Genomic DNA, 21,589 nt, shown 5'->3' with positions numbered 1-21,589 from the left:
ATACCATAATACAATCATCTTACACAGAGCTACTGTTGTATGTCCTGTACTTCTTGGCAGCATTAAAATGTTCTGTATGCAGCATCCTGAAATGTTTCTGGCTCTCTCAGTTGCTTTGCTAAACTCCATAAAACCACAAACAGAAGCTGAATCTTTGACCCTTGAAGTGGACTGACTTACTGGACTCTTGACCTTACTGTCAACAGTTGTCAGACCTCGTCTGTTTGCCCTCTTGTTTGGCAAAGGCAAGTCAATTATTGGGAAAGTGCATCAACAGCGGGGTCAATGTGTTTCTCCAAAGGTTAAATCAAGTGTTTAACCCTCCACATTATAGATTGATGGCTGCTCCACGTCGGCCAATGAAACATACAGTCTGGATTTTTTGTAAACATCCATTTAAAGGGGGCTGCTGTGCCAGGTGGCTGCAGCACAGAGCTGTTTATTTCTGAGAACTGCTGGGGACTGCAGCCCTGCGAGCAGCAGCGGCCCTTTCATGTTTCCCCATACGGCATGCCCTATGCAATCTGCCCGCCTGTTATGAGCATGAAATAAACAAAACATTAGGTCATCATAAATCACAGACCAATGACATGTCTGGAGCTGAAATTAGACAACATGAGTATATCAGTGGTGCACAGAGCGAAGCCGGCCTCTCGTCCTGCAGCTCCTTCTCTCCTCTTTGGTCCCAATGTGTAAGATCATTATTAAAATTGCAGCTCAATTAAGATAAGGCTAAATTACTTTCTCTGTCTCGTTCTTTGATGTTCGGGGGATTTTTCTTCTTTCTACTGCTGAAAAACATGCCGTTTAAAAGGAGCAAAGGGGGGAGAAAGCTCTTTGAGCACACTTTGATGTTGGAGTCGTAGCATTGCTTGGGGTTCAGGGTTTGCACATGATTGTTGTTCAATCAAAAGTGAAAGCTACATCTCATTTGCTTCATGGTAAAGACGATTTAACTTTCTGGCAGATTGAGTAAGAGTTGTGAGTAAGCGCTTGTGCGTGTGTGTGTGAGTGTGTGCATGTGTGTGTGTTGCATTCCACTTTGCCTGAACTCTTCATTTGGGTTACCACAGGCCCTGAGCGCTGAAACGTGACTGCTTTGTTTTCAGGATTGGGGTCTGCCCATCTCCATGCAGAATCACTGAAATTGAACTTTCTTGTAATGCAGCGTGGAGAGCATTGTTTGCAAACTGAGGTTTAAATCCCATTAAAAGATCTGTCTAAAATGTCTTTGTGGGTTTGGTTTAAAAGGGGACAGCAAAAGGACACTACTACTTACATTTTCAAAAAAATATTCCACGATTTTTTTTGCGTATTAAAACATTAGAAATCTTTCCCTACTACTTACCCGTTCAGCCACTTTGTCCATTGTTCCTCCTTGTTCTCTTTGTCTTAAAAGTTCACGTATTTGCCTGACTTCTCACTGTAAACACAATGGAGAGAACATCAGAGGGCCGTGGACTGGGGGATGTTTATATGAGCAGAGAGCCTGGAGATGGAACAGAGATATGAGTGCTGATCTGTGAAAGGAACCACCGCTGTATCGCTGCTGCTCGCCATCACACACAAACACCATCTGGCTGCCTCTCAGCTGAAGGAGAAGACCTCACACCTGCAGTCCACACAGAGAAGCCTACATGAAGAGCCACGGAAATCATGTGAATACGACTTTTCCTGGCTTTTTTGTGGGGGGTTGCGAAAGGCATTAAAACACATGAATGCATGAGCTTATTCAAAGTCTAGCTTTGCCTTGTTAGCAAGATGCTAGCATTCTTATAGGTCTAGTACGTATGGCTGTGCAACTAGCACTGCATGTAGAGTGCTGTATGAGCAATATTAGTTACTCAGCTTTCACAATGACAAAACTCGAAGTAAAACCAGAAGTGTTCTTGAAGTTACAGAATAATATAACAATTTTACAACGCAGAATGTGGACACATCTTTTTCAAATGGTTCAAAATGTTATCTTAACACAAAAAAAGAAAATCTCACTTTTCCTTTTACTTCCCAGTCCTTCCAGATCAATGTCAACTAACTCCTGTTTATTTTTCACTCTTGTTACCACTTTGTGTGCTCTTAATATTCTCTTTTTCTCAATCTACTCTTCTCCCTCCATTCCTCTGCTCTTTACAAAGCACCCAAGCATGAAAAACAGAGAAAGGACGACTCAGAGAAAATTAGTTAACTGGCTGAAGAGTAAACAATGGCTCGTAGAAAAAGACCGTTGGGAGGAATGGTTTTCCTGTCAGAGGTCAAAGAGTAGATTGTCCATTGACACCACCTCAGACAGCTGATATTTGAGATCCAGTTTGGATTACTACACAGAGCCATGTTAGCTTTTCATACACAGGATTGATTGGGTTGTACAAAGTTGTAACCTATTTTGCAGGATTTCCTATAACCACATTTTGTACAATTTGTTTTTATTCCGTGTTGTATATTTTACAACTTCAACAGCTTCATGCTGCACGATAGTGTTGTTTCAGGTCAAAGAAAATGTGTTCATTTATTACTGCAAATAAGACCTGTGTGAGTGATTGTATGTTATCCCTTCTGCTCACAAATAAAATCTTTAAACGACTGCAACCAACATCTTGTCAGAAACTGAGAACATGTATAATAGCTGTTAAAAGTGTTGGTGTTTTTCTTTGAACCAGCTTGTTTTCCTTGCCTGTGTTTCACCTCACACCCCATTCTGCAGGAATTCTCCATTACAGGTTTGTATGTGTGTGCGTGTGTGTATATTTTATTACAAGAGTGTTGTGGTAGTGGGGGGGGGGGGGGGGGGGGGGGGGGTTAAGTAAGTGTCTGCTACCTGCTACTCTGATACAAAAGCTGAGTCGATGTATGTGAAAAATAGAGAACATTTCAGGAACACACACACACTTTCCATCTAAAGTCTGTAGCGTGGTGTGAATGAAATGGCACTCACTTATTGTGAGTATAATTCAGACATTTAGTGCTTGATCACTGTAATTATTGGAAGACAAGAATAAATATTTAGAAATGTGGAAAAATAGGACTAACTTTCTTTGAAATTTTTAAAAGTAAAGGATGTTTTATATATTTTTTTCATGTATTTTCAGAATCAGAATCGATGCATATATATTAATCGAAAAGTGACTCTTCTTTTTCATGACTCTCCATGTACAGAAACAAGAATGAATAAAGTAATGCAACCATTAAATGCATAATTGCTAAGTATAAGCTCATATTATGTAACTGTAATTGTGCGAGGGAGAATGCAAAGGTGCTGAAATAATGTGGTTTTCCATTGAATTGCTGTATGTTTAAGAGCTGGAAGGTCTGGCATTCGAAGTACAGACATCAGATTTGATGATGACAGATTATATGAAAATATAATAGCACATTTTTCAAGAAAGATATCCATAAGCTTTCCAGGATTGGACTTTGTATTTACTTTTCTGAGCCTTATCAATCTAAGCATCACTAATCTGTCAACAACATGGAAATGGGTGGACAGACTGGAGCCCTATTTGGATGTGCTATCATTAACACTCTATAGTAGCACTGAACTGTCATTCATTTAATATCAGATGACCTTTTTGTATAATTGACAGACATAATACATGGTCACAATTTTTATCATAGATGGATATAAAATAATTTCACCTGAATTTGTTTCTCAAAACCTAAACTGAGTTAGCCCGGACTTGAAGTCTCAGGAAGTTGTTTTTTTTACAGGCATAATTACTGCTCCAATCACAACTGCAAAAAATAATAAATAAATAGAAAATAAAACCTATGGGGGCGAAGATGTGAAAAGACACTTGAATATTTCAAGAGTAAATACAGTTGAGAATTGTTTTGGTGTTCTTTTTTTTAATTCACACACACACACACACACACACACACACACACAAACACACACACTCACACACACTCACACTATTTCCCCTTTTTTAAATAACATGTTAGGTTCGTTTTCCTCAGAGCTCCACTTTATGTGTGACACTCTATCCCTTCTTCCACAACGAAATATGACATTTACATTGTTGTTGTGTGTGGCAACGGTTTACATGTTTCATACTTGTCCCTAAAGATAAATATTACATCAATACATTAATTATCGGGTTGGTGTGACACTCTCTCGCTCTTCTTTTTGTTTGACGGACGTAAACAACCAGACGTGAGATGGCTCACTAGCGAGTCTGTCTCCTCCTCTTTCGATGCAAATACGACACCCATCTCAAAGGACCTAAAACACCTATAGCACAGGACCTTTAAAGTCAAATCGAGGGACGAGTCTGTTGAAAACTGTCGTCATGTGTATGCATCCCGGAGACTTGAATAAGAAAGCGTATTCCATAAATTCAAAATTAAAGTCAACATCATAGGCCTGTATTAAATATAAATAATGATCTAAAATTACTATCCTCTGTTTTATTTTACATATTCTTATCTTCTAATGACTATTATGTTCAAAGAGACTATAACTGCATGCCCTGCTTAGAATTTTTACAGTTTTATTGAATTTCAGTTTAAATTGAAAAGGAGATTTTTATCCAACAACTGAAGAACTAAATAATCTAAATTACTGTTACATAGCTCATTTAAACGGAACAAACGATATTCTAGAGGAAATTAATACTTGCTTTGTACAAATGTAAATCTTTTTTTTTTTTTTTTTACAAAGATTAGGCCTATATTACAGCCCAGCCCTTGTGTTATTGTTTTTAGCATCCACCGGCAATCAAAGTATAGCAGTGTCATGTCTCAGAGTGTAACAGCAGTGTGACTCTGCTCTTGATGTTTTCATAGCCCAGTGGCCGCCTTGCTCATAAAATGAGACCCTCGAAAGACACAGACAACTGCTACTGTGGCTCAGATAGCAGCAGATGGACAGCTTTGAAGTGTTCCTCTCATGTCACCAGTTAAGAGTTCAAGTTTGTTCTGCTTGCTACCAAGAAGACAATGAGGCAAATAAAAAAAAGATTTCAATAAAAAGACCGTTAAGCCATGGATTAATAGGGGGTAGTGATAATACGGGTATTTTTTGTTAAACACTGTTTTAATCAATATACCTCTTACAGTTGTATCTTATAAGCCGTCGTTTCTGGCCGCAGGCTGCGTTTTTTTCATGACATCCTAAAAATGTATGCACTTGTCATATTTTGATATCTCGAGATTGTTTTCATTTATATCTGTAGAACTTTGTCATGGCGTTAATTTCTCAAGTGAGAAAAAAATCATCAAACCATCAATGCGTTCCCTTCATATTAACAATGATGTTTATTTATTCAACTAAAAAAATACTCTTAGTTATGTCTGTGCTGCTATGGTGACAAACCATTGAGAAACAGTGCAACATTTCATTATTTAAACAAAATATAAATATGGGCTAATTGTATTCCCCATACAGAAAGAAGCATATTCCTGACTGGACATTCACATCAAGAAGACGGTCATAAAGTGACCGGCCTTAAAAGAAAATACAAAAATGTGTTCATAAAACTAAACCACAGGTGACGATAAATTACTGTATGTCACGCAGGATAATTGGGACATTGAAGCGCGTAAAGCGTGCTATAATTAGAAACCGCAGGCGCGCTCAGCTGAGAAGCAGCTTTTGTGTAACTTGAAGGAAACTCTGTTCGCTTTTGAGGTAACTCGCCAAGGCTGTCGGGTTATTCGCAGGTCGCTCTGAATCCACAGAGCTCCATTATCCAGCTTTACCAGGTCCGCACGAGCTCAATACTGTTCTCTTGTAGACGATCTAAAGATGGTTATTTCATCCAGAAGCCCTGTTTACAACTCATCGCTCTGTCTGTCTTTATAAAGCCGAATGAATAATTAATGCTAAAACACTTTGTCTTTTGAAATGAGAAACGAAAGGCTGCACGCGGCGCTGATTTCTTCTTCTGGGAGACAAGTGTTGAACCTCCAACCTTTTCCTCGTTTGGCCGCAGAGCAGACAGCATTTGCGTCTATGGAGTCCTAATTAGAAACAGATGGCGCGCGCAGCTCGGGTCTTGTACACTAACAGAGAGCTGAAACTTTTTCCATCCTGAGTCGAGCTGGACACTGCAGACACACAGGTGCACACAGTCTGCACGAGGCTGGAACAAGAACGAGATATTTCCTGGGGAGCTTTGGCAAAACTGTGCTGCGTTTTACTCAAGGCTGGCGCCATTTACATCCAGTGTCGATGGACAATTGGGTCCTAGAGTTAAAGACAACTACAAACAATAACAGTTATTTGTTATTTCAGTACAACAGTAAAGGTACACTATAAATAACACACCGAAATATGAAGGGTGAAATGCTATAGCTATTTTAACAACGATCCATAAGTTTTCGGAACTCCATCAAACAAATACAGAATTGGAGAGTAAGAAGCAATTTAGGCCTATTGATAGTGTTGTTATGGTCACGCCTTTTTTTGCTTATCTAAAAATGCAAAGTGATCAGTTTTATGCATCATCATTTAATCAGAATAGACATTCCTTTTTGCATTGCTTGAATTCAGATTAAACATAATTCATTTATTTGACCTGATCTTTAGTTTTATCCATTACTGAATAACAATTGTGTGACCACGAAGCCATAGTGTTTATCTACATGCAATTTCTTGAACTTTGACCTTTCCTCCACACATGCCAATGTTAGGACTCACTTGCTCATAAGAGTCTCAAGTACACACTTGATAGACATAATTGCTTTGATCCTTATTTCCTAAAAACTGGTGTGTAACCTTTACCCCGTTTTCTAAAATCAACTCTAAGGTGACGTGGTCGCCATAAATAACGACATGAACATCTGCTTTTTAACACACTTGGTAACAAAATGAAATCACAGTTACCGTTTTGTAATATATAAAATGCTTGGGAATTACAGACGCCTTTGTCTTTTCTACTTCACCCCTATAAAAGATGGAAGTTGTGTTTTTTAAGGAATGTATAGCGGGACGTTTCACACTAAAACAGGGGTCCTCAGAAGCCCCAAACACCCAAGACGCCCCTGTTTGCTGACATGTAATCGTAAGCAACGTCTAATCTGGGTTGTTGTTGTTGTTTTTTGTGTTATAGATATACAACTGTTCAGGATCTGAAAATAGACCCTAATACTGCCTCTTAGAAAGGAAATTAAACTATAATTAAGTTTGTGCTTATTCTGCTCTGGAGCCCTCTGGACAGGATGACGGCCCCTGTCGAGCCCCCCATAGGAAACTCAGAGCTAATTATAATATCTGTTCATTTTCTCTAAAAGTACAAGTTATTACCAAACATTTCAACTGTTTACTGCTTGTCTTTGGGAATATTGTTTTCTTTTCTTTTTTCTTATTTTCTTTCTTTTTTATAAATGAACTCAAATCAAACACCAAGATACGCTACTGTCTCTGAGTGTGTGTGTGTGTGTGTGTGTGTGTGTGTGTGTGTGTGTGTGTGCGTGCGTGTGCGTGTGTGCGAGCGCTTGCGCGCACGTGTGAGTATGCTATGTCCTGTTACATTGTTGAGGGTACTCTGGCGGCCGACATCCTCCTCATTGACCTCCTTCTCCCTCTCTGCCTTTTCCGTCTCATGAAAAACGATTCCACGTCTCTGATTGAATTTTATTCCTTCCTGACCTGCTCGTTTCTGTGAGGGCGCCATCAATCTTTCGGCTAACACGACGTTTGTTTATTAGGCCCCAAACTTTGGGAAAGTATCTAATGACTTTCATGAGCAATCGGTGCAATCGGGGAGTTTGGAGACGCAGCATTTCATTGTGGCTACAGTGAACAATTGAAATATTCTCTGTTTTGTTCTTTACTGTTTGTTCTTGTTTTACTATTACACAACTAGACATGCCCTGCAGCTCCTCAATCGAGCTCTGATTTGATGTGTTATAGTGTTGCTGATGTCTTTCTTATGAAATTGCCGAAAAGCCAGTGATAATGACATTTGATTTTGCAACAACATCAACAAGGCAAAAAAAAAAAAAAAAAAAAAACATCACAACATGATGTAATTTAAAAAAACGATTTGTGCCAATTCTCGCTGTAGGTTCTTAATTTTTTTGTGTGCCAACATGTCGCCTGTAGGTTGCATTGGCATCACGTCTTCATCTGGAGGAATATCTATACACAAAAGTATTTAAATAACAAATTCACCAGCTTGCTTTCCAAATGTATGTGTTGGAATCCCTAAAGATATTTTATTATGATTATTATTATTATGATTATTATTATCTCATAAAACCTTTTTGTGAGGCAAAGCCTCTTTATATGCTACATTTCTTCCACTTTATTTGTTTTATTTATTCAATAACTATTATTATTGTTTTATTTTTACGGACTCTGTCCTTGCGTAATTTTCCGCATGTCTTACATCAGAATAATAGCTATTGTTATTATGTTATATTTTTAATTGCAGTATATATTTAGAAAATGAAATAGAAATATGACTTGCAAATTAAATATTTGTAATCCATTAAATGAAAAAATGCAGTGCAAAATATTTTAAAATAAATCTCCACTTTGACTGTCGAGAAAGAAAGACGTACAAAGACGTTTACAGTACATGGAAGATTTTCTATGATTCTCTTAAAAATTAAAGAATTTTCTGTCTCTATTTTATTACTCTAGTAACATTTTAGTTTGTTTTGAACGTGATTACGGAGAATTGTTGTAATTAATTGATGTAAACGTAAGGAAATACTGTCTTTCAGAATATATTTTAAAAAAAAACCCACTAAGTTAGGATAACAATAAATCATCGATCTGACATGTCAAGCATGTTCAGTTTATGTAATATGCACACACTCTGCACAACTACTATGAGGAACGTTTGATAAAAAAAGGTTACGCTGTGTTGTCTTCATTCACGTCTGCGTCATGTCAGACTCGTGATGATTCAATCATCAGAACTAAAGTGACAACAACACTATCTTTGGCATGTGTGGTATGATATTAAGTAAGCAGAGGAATGTGCCAGTAAACACACAACACGATCCAAAACAAAGTAGTGCTGCTGTGTGCAGGCTGGCTCCCGGGTCTGCAGGCCTCAGGTCAACACCAGCTCGTATAAATCCAACAGCCTTTCTAATGAGACTATAAAACACGCAGAAAATAGCATATGAAGGTAAAAAGCTTTGCAATAAATACGTTCGAAGTTGGCGTTTGATGTTACAGAGTGCAGTTGTAAACAATTTTGCTCTTTAATTTCTGACGTGTCCTCAGAATTGTTTGAATGGGAAGGAGAGGAGAATTATTGGGCAATATTGTTGGGAGGGAAACATTTTTATTATTATTATTGTAAGAGTCAGGGTTTTTAAGATTAGGATGTCTGCAGCAGAGTAGCTGAAGTATCTTTAACTTTTTACGCCTATTGTGTTGAACGCAGACAAATTACCCCAGAGGGTGAGAGAAAGAAAAACACTATCTAAATGAGGAATATCACGAGCCAGAATTGAAGTCTGCAAGAAACGAGGCGTAAATTTAAACTCACAAAAATGACAATTTATTAAACAAACAAACAAATCCTTCAAAATACTTTTCAACAAAGGAAGAATCTTTGAAATAGTACGGCGATATACACGTTCCTTTTTTCTTCTTTTATAATGGAACAAATTATTTTGGACACTTAAGGCAATTCAATTTTTTAAAAACACTTTTTTTGGTGTTTGGTCCATAATATCCGGCTACATTTTTTAGAAATAAATTACTATATGCAATTTACACGTCCATGGAAACTTGCATTATTATAACATACGATATAATAAAGGCACAAAAGCGAAGAGAGACTTACGTGTTATTTGCAGTAACACTGTTCTTTAGGAAAAAAAACGACATCAAGTCTTTTCTGTTTGAGTTTTCTGTCTCATATTAAGTCCCTATGGGGAAATGTTTGATTTGACTGAAAGAGTTCAAACACCGTGAGGAGAAATACTGAGCGTGTTTTGGTTGTTGTTATGGTCAGAACTTGCTGCAGTCGTATACGAAAGCTCCTGAAGTGCGATAGATGGATTGGCTCGGTGGGAATGACATCTGACAGCTGTTATTCCCATTCACCGGCGAGTTATTCAAGCCGATTCTCTGGGATTCAAACATCTCTCGGACTGAGTGGAAGTTCTGCTGCTGAGCGGTGGGGTACGCCGCGCCTAGATGGCCCAGGTCTCCGGCCTGGTTGAGGTACCATGAGGTCAGCCTCCCTTGGTGGGAATGGTGGCCCTCCTGCGCAGAGTTTAGGTTCGCGTGGCTCAGGGAGGGCGAGGAGGTGGTCACAGAGTAATCTGGCAACGTTTCGTCCACGGTGGTGCTCGGTGCCAAGTGGCTCGACCTGTCCCCGGCGTACAAGCTCATGGCTTGCATGTTACAATGATAGGTGGCGTTGGAGGTAGTGGAGATGGAGTTTTGGGTACAAGGGGAACTATAGACTGATGTCTGACTTGGAGAATAGTTTAAGGACAAAGACGGGGTTATACCTGTTCTGGAGGCGCTGAGGCCGGAGGGAAGCTCTGTGGCCTCTTGTGGAGACCCCCGAAGGGAGGTCATGATGTTATCCACGCTAAAGCCCTGCGTGGAGGCCTGACCTTGGTGCTGGTGGTGCTCAGAGTTGTCCAAACCGATGGATCTGTTGGATGGGATGCTGTGAGGACTCCCACTGGACATGCTGCTGCTGCTGTCCGGGCTCTCGATTTTGGGCACGGTACTCAGAGAGGGAGAGTCGGCCTGCGGAGGCGTCACTGTCCCATTCTCAGTCTTAATATCCTGGATCCTCACGGGCTTGGAGCCCTGCACCGCCTGCTCCTGCTCCCGGCCTCCTTGCTGCCTCGGCGGCGCAACATCCTTCTGCAGTCGCTCCTCTTTCTCCTTCACCACGTCCTTCTTCTTAAACCGCCGCCTCCTCCTCAGGAAGCTCCCGTTTTCAAACATGTTGTAAGAATCCGGGTCCAGTGTCCAGTAGCTGCCTTTACCGGGTTTTTTATCATCGCGAGGCACTTTGACAAAACACTCATTTAGGGACAGATTGTGCCTGATGCTGTTCTGCCAGCCCTGCTTGTTGTCTCGGTAGAATGGAAACCTCTCCATGATAAACTGATAAATCCCATTCAGGGTCACCTTCTTGTCAGCCGAGTTTTGGATAGCCATGGTGATGAGCGCGATGTAGCTATAGGGAGGTTTCACCATGTCCTTTGGCTGAGGTTGCGGGGTGTACGGCCCATACGCGCGCGCCATGCTGGCAGGGTATTGGTCATGGGCAGCGTGAGAGTACATGTTCATAGGAGCTGGCATCCCGGTGTATCCGCCACCGGCTGCGGCCCGGTAGTAGCTGGGGTCGCTGCTGATGTACGGCACGACGCCCAGAGAGTTTGGGCTGGAGACGGAGTAGCGAGCCTGCATGTTGTCAGGAAGAAAAAACTCCAGATTACGCACACGGAGAGCTCCACTTCTCCTACCTCAGATTTCTGAGGCGCACAAATAACAGCTCCTCCACGGCTCACTTGAGAAGAAAGAGAGGAAAAGTATCAACAACAGTGCAACGTGCTGGACCTCAGCTGCGTTTAAGCCGTCCCCATGTCCGTGTCTCTATGAAACGCACATTGAAAAAGTTCTGAACTTTGGATATCCGTCACCGCACACTGGACTTTTGCGCAGTTAAATTCTTTCCTCCTTTTTTGCTGAGGGTGGAGCTCCTCCCCAAAAGTGCGCGAGCTGTCCAATGACGACTCAGGCCATGCAGAGGGAGCAGAGAACTGATGGCCACACTCGGGGCTTTAAAAAAAAAAAAACGACAAAGAGGAGGTGTCGGTACCTCCCAGTCCACTCCGGCCAAGATTTCAGACGTGACAGAGCAACTCACACATGTGCGCAATCAAAGCGTGCAGGGCAAATTCCCGCACACTTTGTTACCAAAAGACACCTTGTGTCAGACCTGTTCAAGTATTGATAGAAAAGAAACAGATGGATTGTCTGTCAAAATTAGATTTTTAAATATTAACAAAGATATGGATATTTAATCAACTGTTAGAAATCCAAAAATCTTAAAGTCACATTTACACAGGGATTATTGAGAAATCACATGGCCTCGAATATGAACCTCATGCATTATTATTTATTTTATTACTTATGGTCTTCACGTTAATTTCCTGTCTTTCATATTAACTCAAACAAGCCAAGTGTTGTCTAAACGCGCAGTTTGAACGCCTGCAGAGGTGCATGTGTATTAGTTAGAAGCAGATCACAGTAAGATCAAAGCCTTGCATTGTTGGCAGTGGGCGGTGAAGCGAGATCTCATTACTGCAGGAATTAAAACAGTTTGGGCTGCGAGGTGTGAGAGTTTATTCAAAGTCAAAAAAGGAGAGATTTAAAGACAAAGGAGCAAATGGGATGACCGTGACACCTTACACGAGGTGCCTGTCAAAATAATGTCTGAATGTGACGTTAAAGGGCCTTCGGAGGATTTATCGTTAAATAAACTAATCAAAATAACATGTGATAGACTTTTTAACTTAGCCTGTATTTAATATTAAAAATGGTCGTTGGAGATGTCGTACCGTGTTTTATGGTAGCCAAACAAAACGCAGATTTGGGCCAAAGATAGAAAAACGTTCAATAAGCGGAACCTTGAGGCCTTTGTATCGCCCTGCTGTCAATGGCGACTGTGCATGAAATTGTAAATGGTCACTGTGAGGCAAAGTTACAGTCCCAATATCGCAGTAATCCTCCGCAGGTCTTCTTAATTAAACGTCCGTGCAGTGGCCTGCTGCTCGGCTGGTTTCTCCTTACATGGACCCGGGCATGAACTTTTTCCACCGCCCCGAGCTATTTACTCAACTCACGTCGGACTTTTGACTTAATACTGCGGCCTGCCCACCCAGTCCTCTTTAAATCTTCATTATTGAAGGTATCCAAGAGTGAACCACAGCGACACACACGAATGAATGAGAAATTAATAAACGAAACAACATGCGGAATAATTTGGCTATAGGCATTTTTTACAATTAGGGCTGTTTTATTGTTCAAATATACAGATATGGGCTTTTTTTTTGGGGGGGGGGGGGGGGGGGGGGGGGAGAGATGACCACATTCGTTAGTCATTTTAGTCTACCAATTTATTGACTGCAATATCACTTGTCAATCACGTCAATTTTAACATGTAATTTCCTCCCCATTTGTAAGTTCCTTAAAACATAAGATCTTATGGAAAACAATATGAAAGAGTATATCTATATAGGCTTTAATAATATTAGTACAGAGACGGATTCAAATAAAACAATGTGAACTCTATTGCACACTCATAACTAGCCATGTTTTTTGTTTAAAAAAAAAGATAAAATCGATGGGCAGACAGGTTGGTAGATAAATATGATGTTGGCTCCCTCTAGTGTTCATCGAGATGATAGTTCTCTGTCAGTATCTTCAAAATAGATTGATACAGGTGTAACTTATTTACGATATTACAACACAATATCAACAATTACAACACAGCCTTTAAACATGACATCTCAACGGAGGAGTCAGTTCAAGGTCATTTTTAACTCCTCTCTGTTCATTTATTTGTTTGTTTATTTCGAGATCTTTTTTATATTGATGTTGCCCTCAATATAAAGCTATCAAACGATACACACTATAGCATTTGTCATGATATGTGTCAGTGTTGATTCATGTTAGGCTGGAAGGGATAGCGTTCTATAAATAAGACACTACTGCCACCTAGAGGTCTTTTACAATACTACAATCATTTATGTCTCCTCAGTCTGCAGGCAGGGCTTCCTCTGGGCAAAGTGGCAACAAATGCGACATTTTTAGCAGTAATAGAGTTAACTAGTCACCCATATTGCTCATTTTAAATTAAAGAATAAATACATGACAGATCTTTTAGTTTGTTTGTTGTAGCTTTCAAAGTATACATATTCATTGCCCGAAGATAAGACGTTATCTTGTTTGCAATATCTAAATCATGATTACTCACATAAAGTAAAACAACAATGATCCAGCTGCTAAATCTAATACTGAGATATATTTGTCTCACGCATGTAAAAAACTATTTTAGAGGTCGTTTCATAGACCAAACACAACTGTTGTGTCTCCTATAATTATCCATATAGATGTAGTAGCAGAATTACGTTTGTATAACAGAAAAGTAGAAATAAGCCCATTGCACTGTAAAAATAACAGTATAAAGTGTACAAATAAAGTGTCCTTTTTTGACTGTATCAAGCATTGATCAGCAAGTGTGCCAAGCAAGTCATCACTTACACTATGACCTATACGACTTTTCTTTCTTTCTAACAAGTGCTTTTCTCTGCATCTCCCCACTCCCTTTTGTACTATTGTATACTTGTGTCAGTGTTGTGTTTTCACATTTTTATACTTTGCAGTTTAGTGCTATGTGTCTGTGCTCCAACTGTCTAATTTTCTTTGTTTTGAAGTGATGCGTCAACTTGTTTGTCTGTTCAGCAGAGTCATATAAAGTCTAACCAGAGTCAAATTCACTTGAATGTGCTCACATACTTAATAAAAATAAAAGGACTTATCTGAGGTCCGTATAAACAAAAATGTTGTTGTCGGTTTTAAATAATTGCATACTAAAACTTTCTAACCTCAAACTTATTTATAATTTAAAACTATATGTGGGAGCACTTCATTTTGTGATAGAACTTTTAAAATTGTCAAACAATGTCATTAAGTTTCATTCATATATTTTGTTGACAGATGCCTTACTTTAGATTTTAATTGTTTATGTTGAAGTGTGTATAATTGTATTACATCTTCTGGGAAATATTGAGAACTAAGACAACAACGAAGGCAATCGATACAATGGAAAATAGAAATACTTTTGAGCCACTAAAGAATTAGGCTTTGTAGTTTATTGCCACCCCCTTGTGTTAAACTTCAGAATCAGTTGGGGTTTTTTAAATACCAGAAATCAATATATTTGAAATACCTAAATATTGTTATCAATATAGACATTACTTGTGCAGATAGAAAGGGAAAATAATCATTCTCATGTAACTTCATGTCAGCCCTTCCTCTGTGCCCCAGCATGTCCTACCGTCTCAAGAAAGTCTGGCTGTGCACTATCATCTGACAGAGGTTCATCTTTTCTGGGACTTTAGTGCTGCATCAGCTCACACACAAAACTTTGACATGAACACTGTAGGTAATCATGAAGCAGCAGTTTCTTTCTTTATGACATATTGTATTACATATAAGTCGGCATCTTTTGTTTGACTTGTTGGAATGGGTTTTTTTTTGTTTTTTTTTTCATTTGGGTTAATGTTTAAAGCTTCCTCATTCATCTTTATCTCATTCTCTGTATGATGAAGTGGGTTTATCAGGATTGAAAATGATCTGACAAAAGATCATGATTATAATATTGAAAGTAGGGACTAAACAATGCACAAAAAGTTAGTAGAAAGGTGTCAAAACAAACAAGAAAATAAAACGATATTTACCTAAACAGTGAATACAATTGACCATTTTTCCCCTTTTTGAACTTAAATGAGATTGATTGCAAATGTTGCAAGATTCCGAAAAAAACGTTTCCTGACTTCAGGGTTGGTTATTTATTAATGTAAAATGAAGACATTAAGTTTTCCAGCAGCCCTGAGAGAATAACTATCTTTCTAAAGAAATATTCTTGTGGGTCTTTGTTGATGTCAATGTATTCATCTTTTGCCCCTCCTTTTTGAATGAGAAACGAGAAAATTGTAATTTTGTGAAATATTGTCTGTCCTTTGTTTGTATAATCATTTTGATTTTACATGTTTGAAATACATTTTCAATACATCATATCAATAATTTGATCGTAGACATAAATGTATTTTCATTACAGAAATTTGATCCAATGCTTATTAAATGTAAAATGTGTGCTTTTAAACCAACTTCTGCAGTCACAATGCAGCAGCATAAGGACTCTTATAGACCAGGTAACAAATAAAACGAAAGTCTTTATGTCAAATAGACATTATTGATTAAAAACGTGATCTGAAAAAGTTACGTTTAACGCCTTTTAATAACTTTATTTTGATTTTTTTTTTTTTACAGATTAGTCTTCACCTCATGGGAAATAAAACGGTTGACTTGAGAAGACTTGTCGCGCAAAGTGACTGCATGGTCTGAGGGACAGTTACTTTATTCTTTTACTCCAAAACATCAATGTGAATACATGACGAATATATATTCAGTATGTTGATGATTCAAACGCAAATTGTCAATGTGAAATTACGTTTTAACTACGAAGAGTTGTGTAGTTGTCATTGAAGCAGAGTGCATCAACACAATAGAATTACGGCGCTACAACAGGTTACCGCCACGAGGGGGCGGTATAGTCGACTTAAAACCATCAAGCATGAAGAGTTCCCATCCCAGAGTAGTGTCGCCTTTTTAAATACACTCCTTGATTTCCTTCTGTCTCTCTGGTAATTCATCTAACAGTGGTGTCAAATCACAATACCATCCCAATTAAAATAAAATTATACGTCAAATTGTAAACTTACATGTAAAGTTGAGGAGGCTAAGATTACGTTTAGACCCTCCCGACGAAACCCTTTTAATATATTTGAACGTGTCTTTACATGAAATAAATGTCTTCGGTGGAAAAACAAAACTACCACAGAACCCATTTTCATGTTATTATCAAAACATTGAACTGCTGACGTTGAAATCATGTTTATTAAAGACTCATTGAATGAACCAGAACTATGACGCTCAAGGCCATGACCATGTCCCTGACTTTGTGTCTGACTCGTCACATTTAAAAAGACACGTATTTCATGTATTTGGTTAATAAATAAATACATAAAATTCGGTAATAAATTAGACAATTTAAACAAAACATTTGTAAAGGGTCAGGAAAATTAAAAAATGAAAGTTCATGTTCTCCTTACATAAGGTATTTTAATGTAATTTGTAGTATTATAATAATACATAACAATCTGGCAGAAAGGAAAGCATAGCTGCAATGCTGGAAAAAAAAAAAGAAACGATCGTTTTATTGTAAGAGACAATAAACACTTGTTTTCTTGACAATTTTTATATGGGCATTCTGTAGGAATTCTGCATAATTTGAACAATTTCAAAACAAGACGTAGTGCATGAATACATCAGAATTCAGGAACGTGAACGTTTGGTATTTTTCACCTTTCCTGCATAGAAAGTCAAACATGAAACGAAAGCCTTTAGTGTTAAGAAAGTTACGTCTGATATGTAAGAGTTCTATGATTAAAAGAAAATGTCTTAGTGTGGGAAGTGTTCCCTGACTTCAAGATGATTTGAAAGGAAATTAAATCACTAAAGATTCTCATAACCTCAATTTGTTGGTTGAAAGATGAAAATTAGGTGTATTGATTGTTGTTGTTGCGGTTGTTTGTTCACATGACGCACGGCTTTACGTCCTGATAGACGCTCTGGTGATGGTGGTGGAGCTGGTGATAGTAAGATCCACCGTTGCTGGAGTGATGGAGAGAAGAGATTCCGTTGAGGTTCAAAACGAAGTCCTTCCTGTCACACACAGGAGCAGAGTGACCAGAATACCGAGAGAGACCCACTGAAAAATAAACAGGACACAGCAGGTCAAATCATCACGTCAGTCACCAGCTTAGAGGCCTTCCCCACGAAAGACAAGCAAGTGCCTATGCGTCAGTTCATAATAATGTTAGCATTCTACATTTTTATTGTGTTTCTTGTTTTCATGGCTCAAGGCTTTGACAATATTTTAAAAAGTACGTTTTCAATCACATGTTCTGATTTCTGATTCTAACATGTTCCTATCAAAATGATGGGATAGGAATTTATGAGAAATGATGTTGGGTTGCCATGCAGGTTGCAAAGAAATACGTATACTAATGTACATATTTGTTGTCTATATTACGATGTTGGTAATAAAACATAATGTAATATAATAATATTACTTCCTCTTTGGAAAACATGTCTGTGAATACATACAATATGTAAATTCACATTATGCATACTCATTTTATTTATTTTTGTTTACTATAATCAAAGTTTTGCTCAAATAAATTGTGGGGACATGTTGTAGATAAAGAGATGATCAGTCATTGTAAAGATATTTTAGATATACCTGATTCTATAAATATCCTCAGAAAATAAAATGTAAAAGTATTTTAAAATCAGGATTAAATTGGCAACTTGGTTTCGATTAAAACTTGGTGGAAAATCCACCCAAAAAAATAAATCATCAACCATTAAAAAGGCTTACATTTTAAAAACACAAGAACTGATTGTAAAGAAATGTCATGCTGTCGTCTGAAGCCTTAATTTAACATTTCTTCTTTTAACATTTGCTAAGAAAGTCTGTCTTGAGATTTTCTTCACGTATTGATGGTATTCTGCATTTCGTCTTTGTTAAATACACTTCACAGGCCTCTAAAAGCCTGTTGAAAGATGCATTGTAATGAGAAACAGAGGCTAAATGTTGCACTGATCACACTATTTGATGATGCACGATAAGACACTGAAAAACGAATAATAATAAACAAAGGTCAATCTGATCAATTATATACCATGAATGGGTTTGGCTAGCCATGTTGCTCAGCTAATACAAATTGGCTATTTAAAAACCATTAAACTTATAAGCAGTCTTGCATTGGATGCCTGAAATAAAATACATTGTTTTACGGAAGGAGCCACTTGTGTCCTGTCTGATGCATCACTAGAGCTAAATATTCATCCCGAATTTAATTTCTCGAGTGTTTAAAGAGGAATCATTTTTAAATATAGATCAAGCTCACAATTGGACGTTACCTGGTATCTCAGAGGAGTCTCGCGCGTTGTGGTGCAGGTAGCCTTGCTCCAGAGAGTAAGAGGACATGCCCGCGTGCATAGAAGTGTTGGTGCTGGATGCCACAGTCTGCTGTTTGATGTATGAAGACACAGGTGAGCTCCAGTGTGATGCTCCATTTGCATAAGCAGCCTGACAGTCCAAAGTACCCACTATGGCTGGGGGAGTCTGCAGAGGGCTGCTGCTGTTGTCTGGGCAATAGTCAGCATTAGAGCCCCCTTGACACGCGGACATATACGATGACCCGGAGCCTGATGACATGTGTGGGACGTGATGTCCTCCCCCGAGTCCTTCATAGCCTCCTGGCAGTGTATTACCCATCAAGTCTATGTTGTAGCCGTTGTGACATGCTAGTGAGCCTGATGGAGACTGGAAATCAAAGTTCTGCGGCAGCATGGACGCACCAAAGCCGATACCGTTCATCATCCTGTACATTGGTTTCAAAGCTTGACATTTCCTTCTGAACCCGCGAGGTCTGCGGCGAAAAGAGCCCTCCTCAAACATAAACTCACTACCAGGATCTATGGTCCAGTAGTGCCCCTTTCCAGGTCTACCGAGACCCTTAGGCAGCTTAATAAAACACTCGTTCAGGGAAAGATTGTGTCTGACGGAGTTTTTCCAGCCCTGGTAGGATCCCCGAAAGAAAGGGAAGCGGGCTTGCAGGAACTGATAGATTTCACTAAGAGTTAGTCTTTTGCTCGGTGAACTTTGGATTGCCATCACAATAAGGGCGATATATGAGTAAGGAGGCTTCTCAGGGCGCCTTAAGCCAGAGTTTCCCTTTTTCCATTTAGTGGAGGCAGCCTGCGCGCTCTCCATCACTGGCTGCGCGCTCAGCAGCGCTGCGTTTACAGCAGCAGCCGCTGGACTAGAGCTCAAAGGATAAGGTGAATCCAAATGTTGCTTGGAGCTCTCCATCGTCATGGTCGCGCCTCTGTTTAGTCCCCTTCACTGTCTGGCCTCAAAAAAACATCTGAACTTTAAACAATCCCTTTAATTCAAACCTTATAAAAGGTCCTCTTTTGCTATAATTCAATGGCCGGTGTCCCTCTACGATGCTCTGCACGTTTATACTCGTGAAAATCAAGAAACACCAGCCGCTGTTCCTCCTTCCTCCCTGTTTCCATCGTTGGGAATAATCCCATCACAGAGGGGAGAGTAAGCTCCTCGACTTTGCTCGCGCATATCCACCCGGTCAAACACAACCCGACCACCTATCAATTGTTAAATCTTTCTGCCCCGCTCCCCCCAACCCCCCCTCCAAATCCCTCCAAGAAATCGCCAGGAACTACTCCCTCCCCATCTGGCCACAAGCCAGACTAGAAGCCGGACACGGCGCAGCAGAGGAAGACAAATCTCCTCCCACGACCCCCTTTCAAAAACACCTCGGAATGCGTTTGTCACACAAATATTGGATAAGGAAATCTTTCAAAACTATGATGAAGGAAGCGACAATATTTTGAAGAAAAAAACAACAACTTTTGTCCTCTTGGTGCCTGGTTTTATTAAGGTGCACAGGGAGAATAGAACTTGTAATGTTCATTTGAGATCTGTTCAGGATTAGTTCTCTGACATGAGAGGAAGCATGTTTTTTTTTTTCCATCTGAGCGTGCCAACGTACCACACACAGCGCACAAGTATCAGTTTACCTCTGGTAGTCTGGATTCCATCCCCAGAGAAAAGACTTGATTAAATTCTAAATAAGACCAAAGTAAGATTCAGATGATTAAATATTTAAACCTCTTTACGCAACGTTTCCAGCCGTAAATGCCATTTCTGTATGTTGCGTTACAGAGCAAGTCACTTAACACGTGAAATGGAAGTATTTCCCATGCACCAGCAAAGTTCAAACACAATCTCGCAGAGATATCAGACACATCAAACCTGTAGCCCTGCTGCGCGCAGGATGCACAGCTGGTTTAAAGGAAATTTACTTTCTCGCAGAAGAATGGGCCTATACTTGGAAGACATTTCTTCCTATTGTGGATTCGGGTCGAGTTCGCTCAGGATGCAGCATTTGTACAAACCCTTTCCTGCGCATGTGTGGTGACTGAGGCGACATCTACATGCAGTGCAGTGGGAAACATAATGGGAGCGAGGATCATGGACACTGGAATGTGAACACTAAGATGGAACTTTCTTTTTACATTTTAAGTTCTAGAACCTTTATATCTTATTTCGACTAACATGTATTAGTTATCTTTATTATTATTATAAGTATTTATTTTTATTTATTTTTTATCACTGCTGCCCTGACCGAGGCATTTTAAAAAAAAATTACTGTAGAAACCAGAGATGAGCCTCTGCGTCCTCATCATTTAAAGAAACGTCCTATTCTTAAAATATGAACAACTCAATACAGCTTTTTTTTTTAAATTATTCCAAAAGGCTTTGACATGTAGAAAAGGGACACTGTCAGCCATCGATCCCTTGCAGAGCTGTCTATGAAGTGACAAAAAAAAACTTTACTGCACTGGTGCGTGACAGGTGCCGATGTCTCCAACAGGTGTCAGACCTTACTTGAATCCACAAGGAACACTGGCTCCATCTAATATACATACAATAGAAAACAATGGGCACACCATGAAGCGTTTTATTGTTCAGTTCATTATAAAGAATGAAATCATTCTGAAAGAGATAAAATAACAAGTCAATGTGCATATTTTATTTTATTTTAAATTGTCGACAAACAACAGCGTTAAAAACGTCCGAGTAATGACACTTAAAAGAAAAACCTGTGAATAAAACATCTTTGATTGGATAAACCAAAGGTACAATAATAAGACAGTGTAACAGCTCGCCACCACAACAATGTCCTCCCTCCACTGTCCATCATCAGT

At 39.2% G+C, this 21,589-nt stretch overlaps 2 protein-coding genes and 1 long non-coding RNA gene across 4 annotated transcripts in view; all 3 read right to left on the bottom strand.

Moving 5' to 3' along the window:
• LOC306826715 overlaps positions 1-21,589 on the bottom strand; it is a 147,995-nt gene that overhangs the window by 101,529 nt on the left and 24,877 nt on the right. The gene's annotated exons all lie outside the window — the stretch shown is intronic.
• Positions 9,445-11,665, bottom strand: foxc1a (forkhead box C1a). Its single transcript, XM_079348195.1, has one exon. The coding sequence runs from the start codon at positions 11,342-11,344 to the stop codon at positions 9,917-9,919; it is 1,428 nt and encodes a 475-aa protein (XP_079204321.1). The 5' UTR covers positions 11,345-11,665; the 3' UTR covers positions 9,445-9,916.
• foxf2a (forkhead box F2a) lies at positions 16,918-20,933 on the bottom strand. 2 transcript variants are annotated; one of them, XM_079349190.1, is made up of 3 exons: positions 20,777-20,933; positions 18,713-19,704; positions 16,918-17,495 (listed from the first exon to the last, which is right to left on the bottom strand). In XM_079349190.1, exons 2-3 carry the CDS (start codon positions 19,671-19,673, stop codon positions 17,320-17,322), a joined length of 1,137 nt encoding a protein of 378 aa, XP_079205316.1. In that variant the 5' UTR covers positions 19,674-19,704; positions 20,777-20,933; the 3' UTR covers positions 16,918-17,319. The 2 variants fall into 2 exon arrangements, with proteins under 2 accessions (XP_079205316.1, XP_079205315.1); XM_079349189.1 differs by lacking the exon at positions 20,777-20,933 and having other exon boundaries at positions 18,713-19,966.

This window comes from Symphodus melops (assembly GCF_947650265.1).
Source record: "Symphodus melops genome assembly, chromosome: 7".
In the NCBI taxonomy this organism is placed as follows: Eukaryota; Metazoa; Chordata; class Actinopteri; order Labriformes; family Labridae; genus Symphodus; species Symphodus melops.
This window is presented reverse-complemented; position numbering and strand designations above follow the sequence as displayed.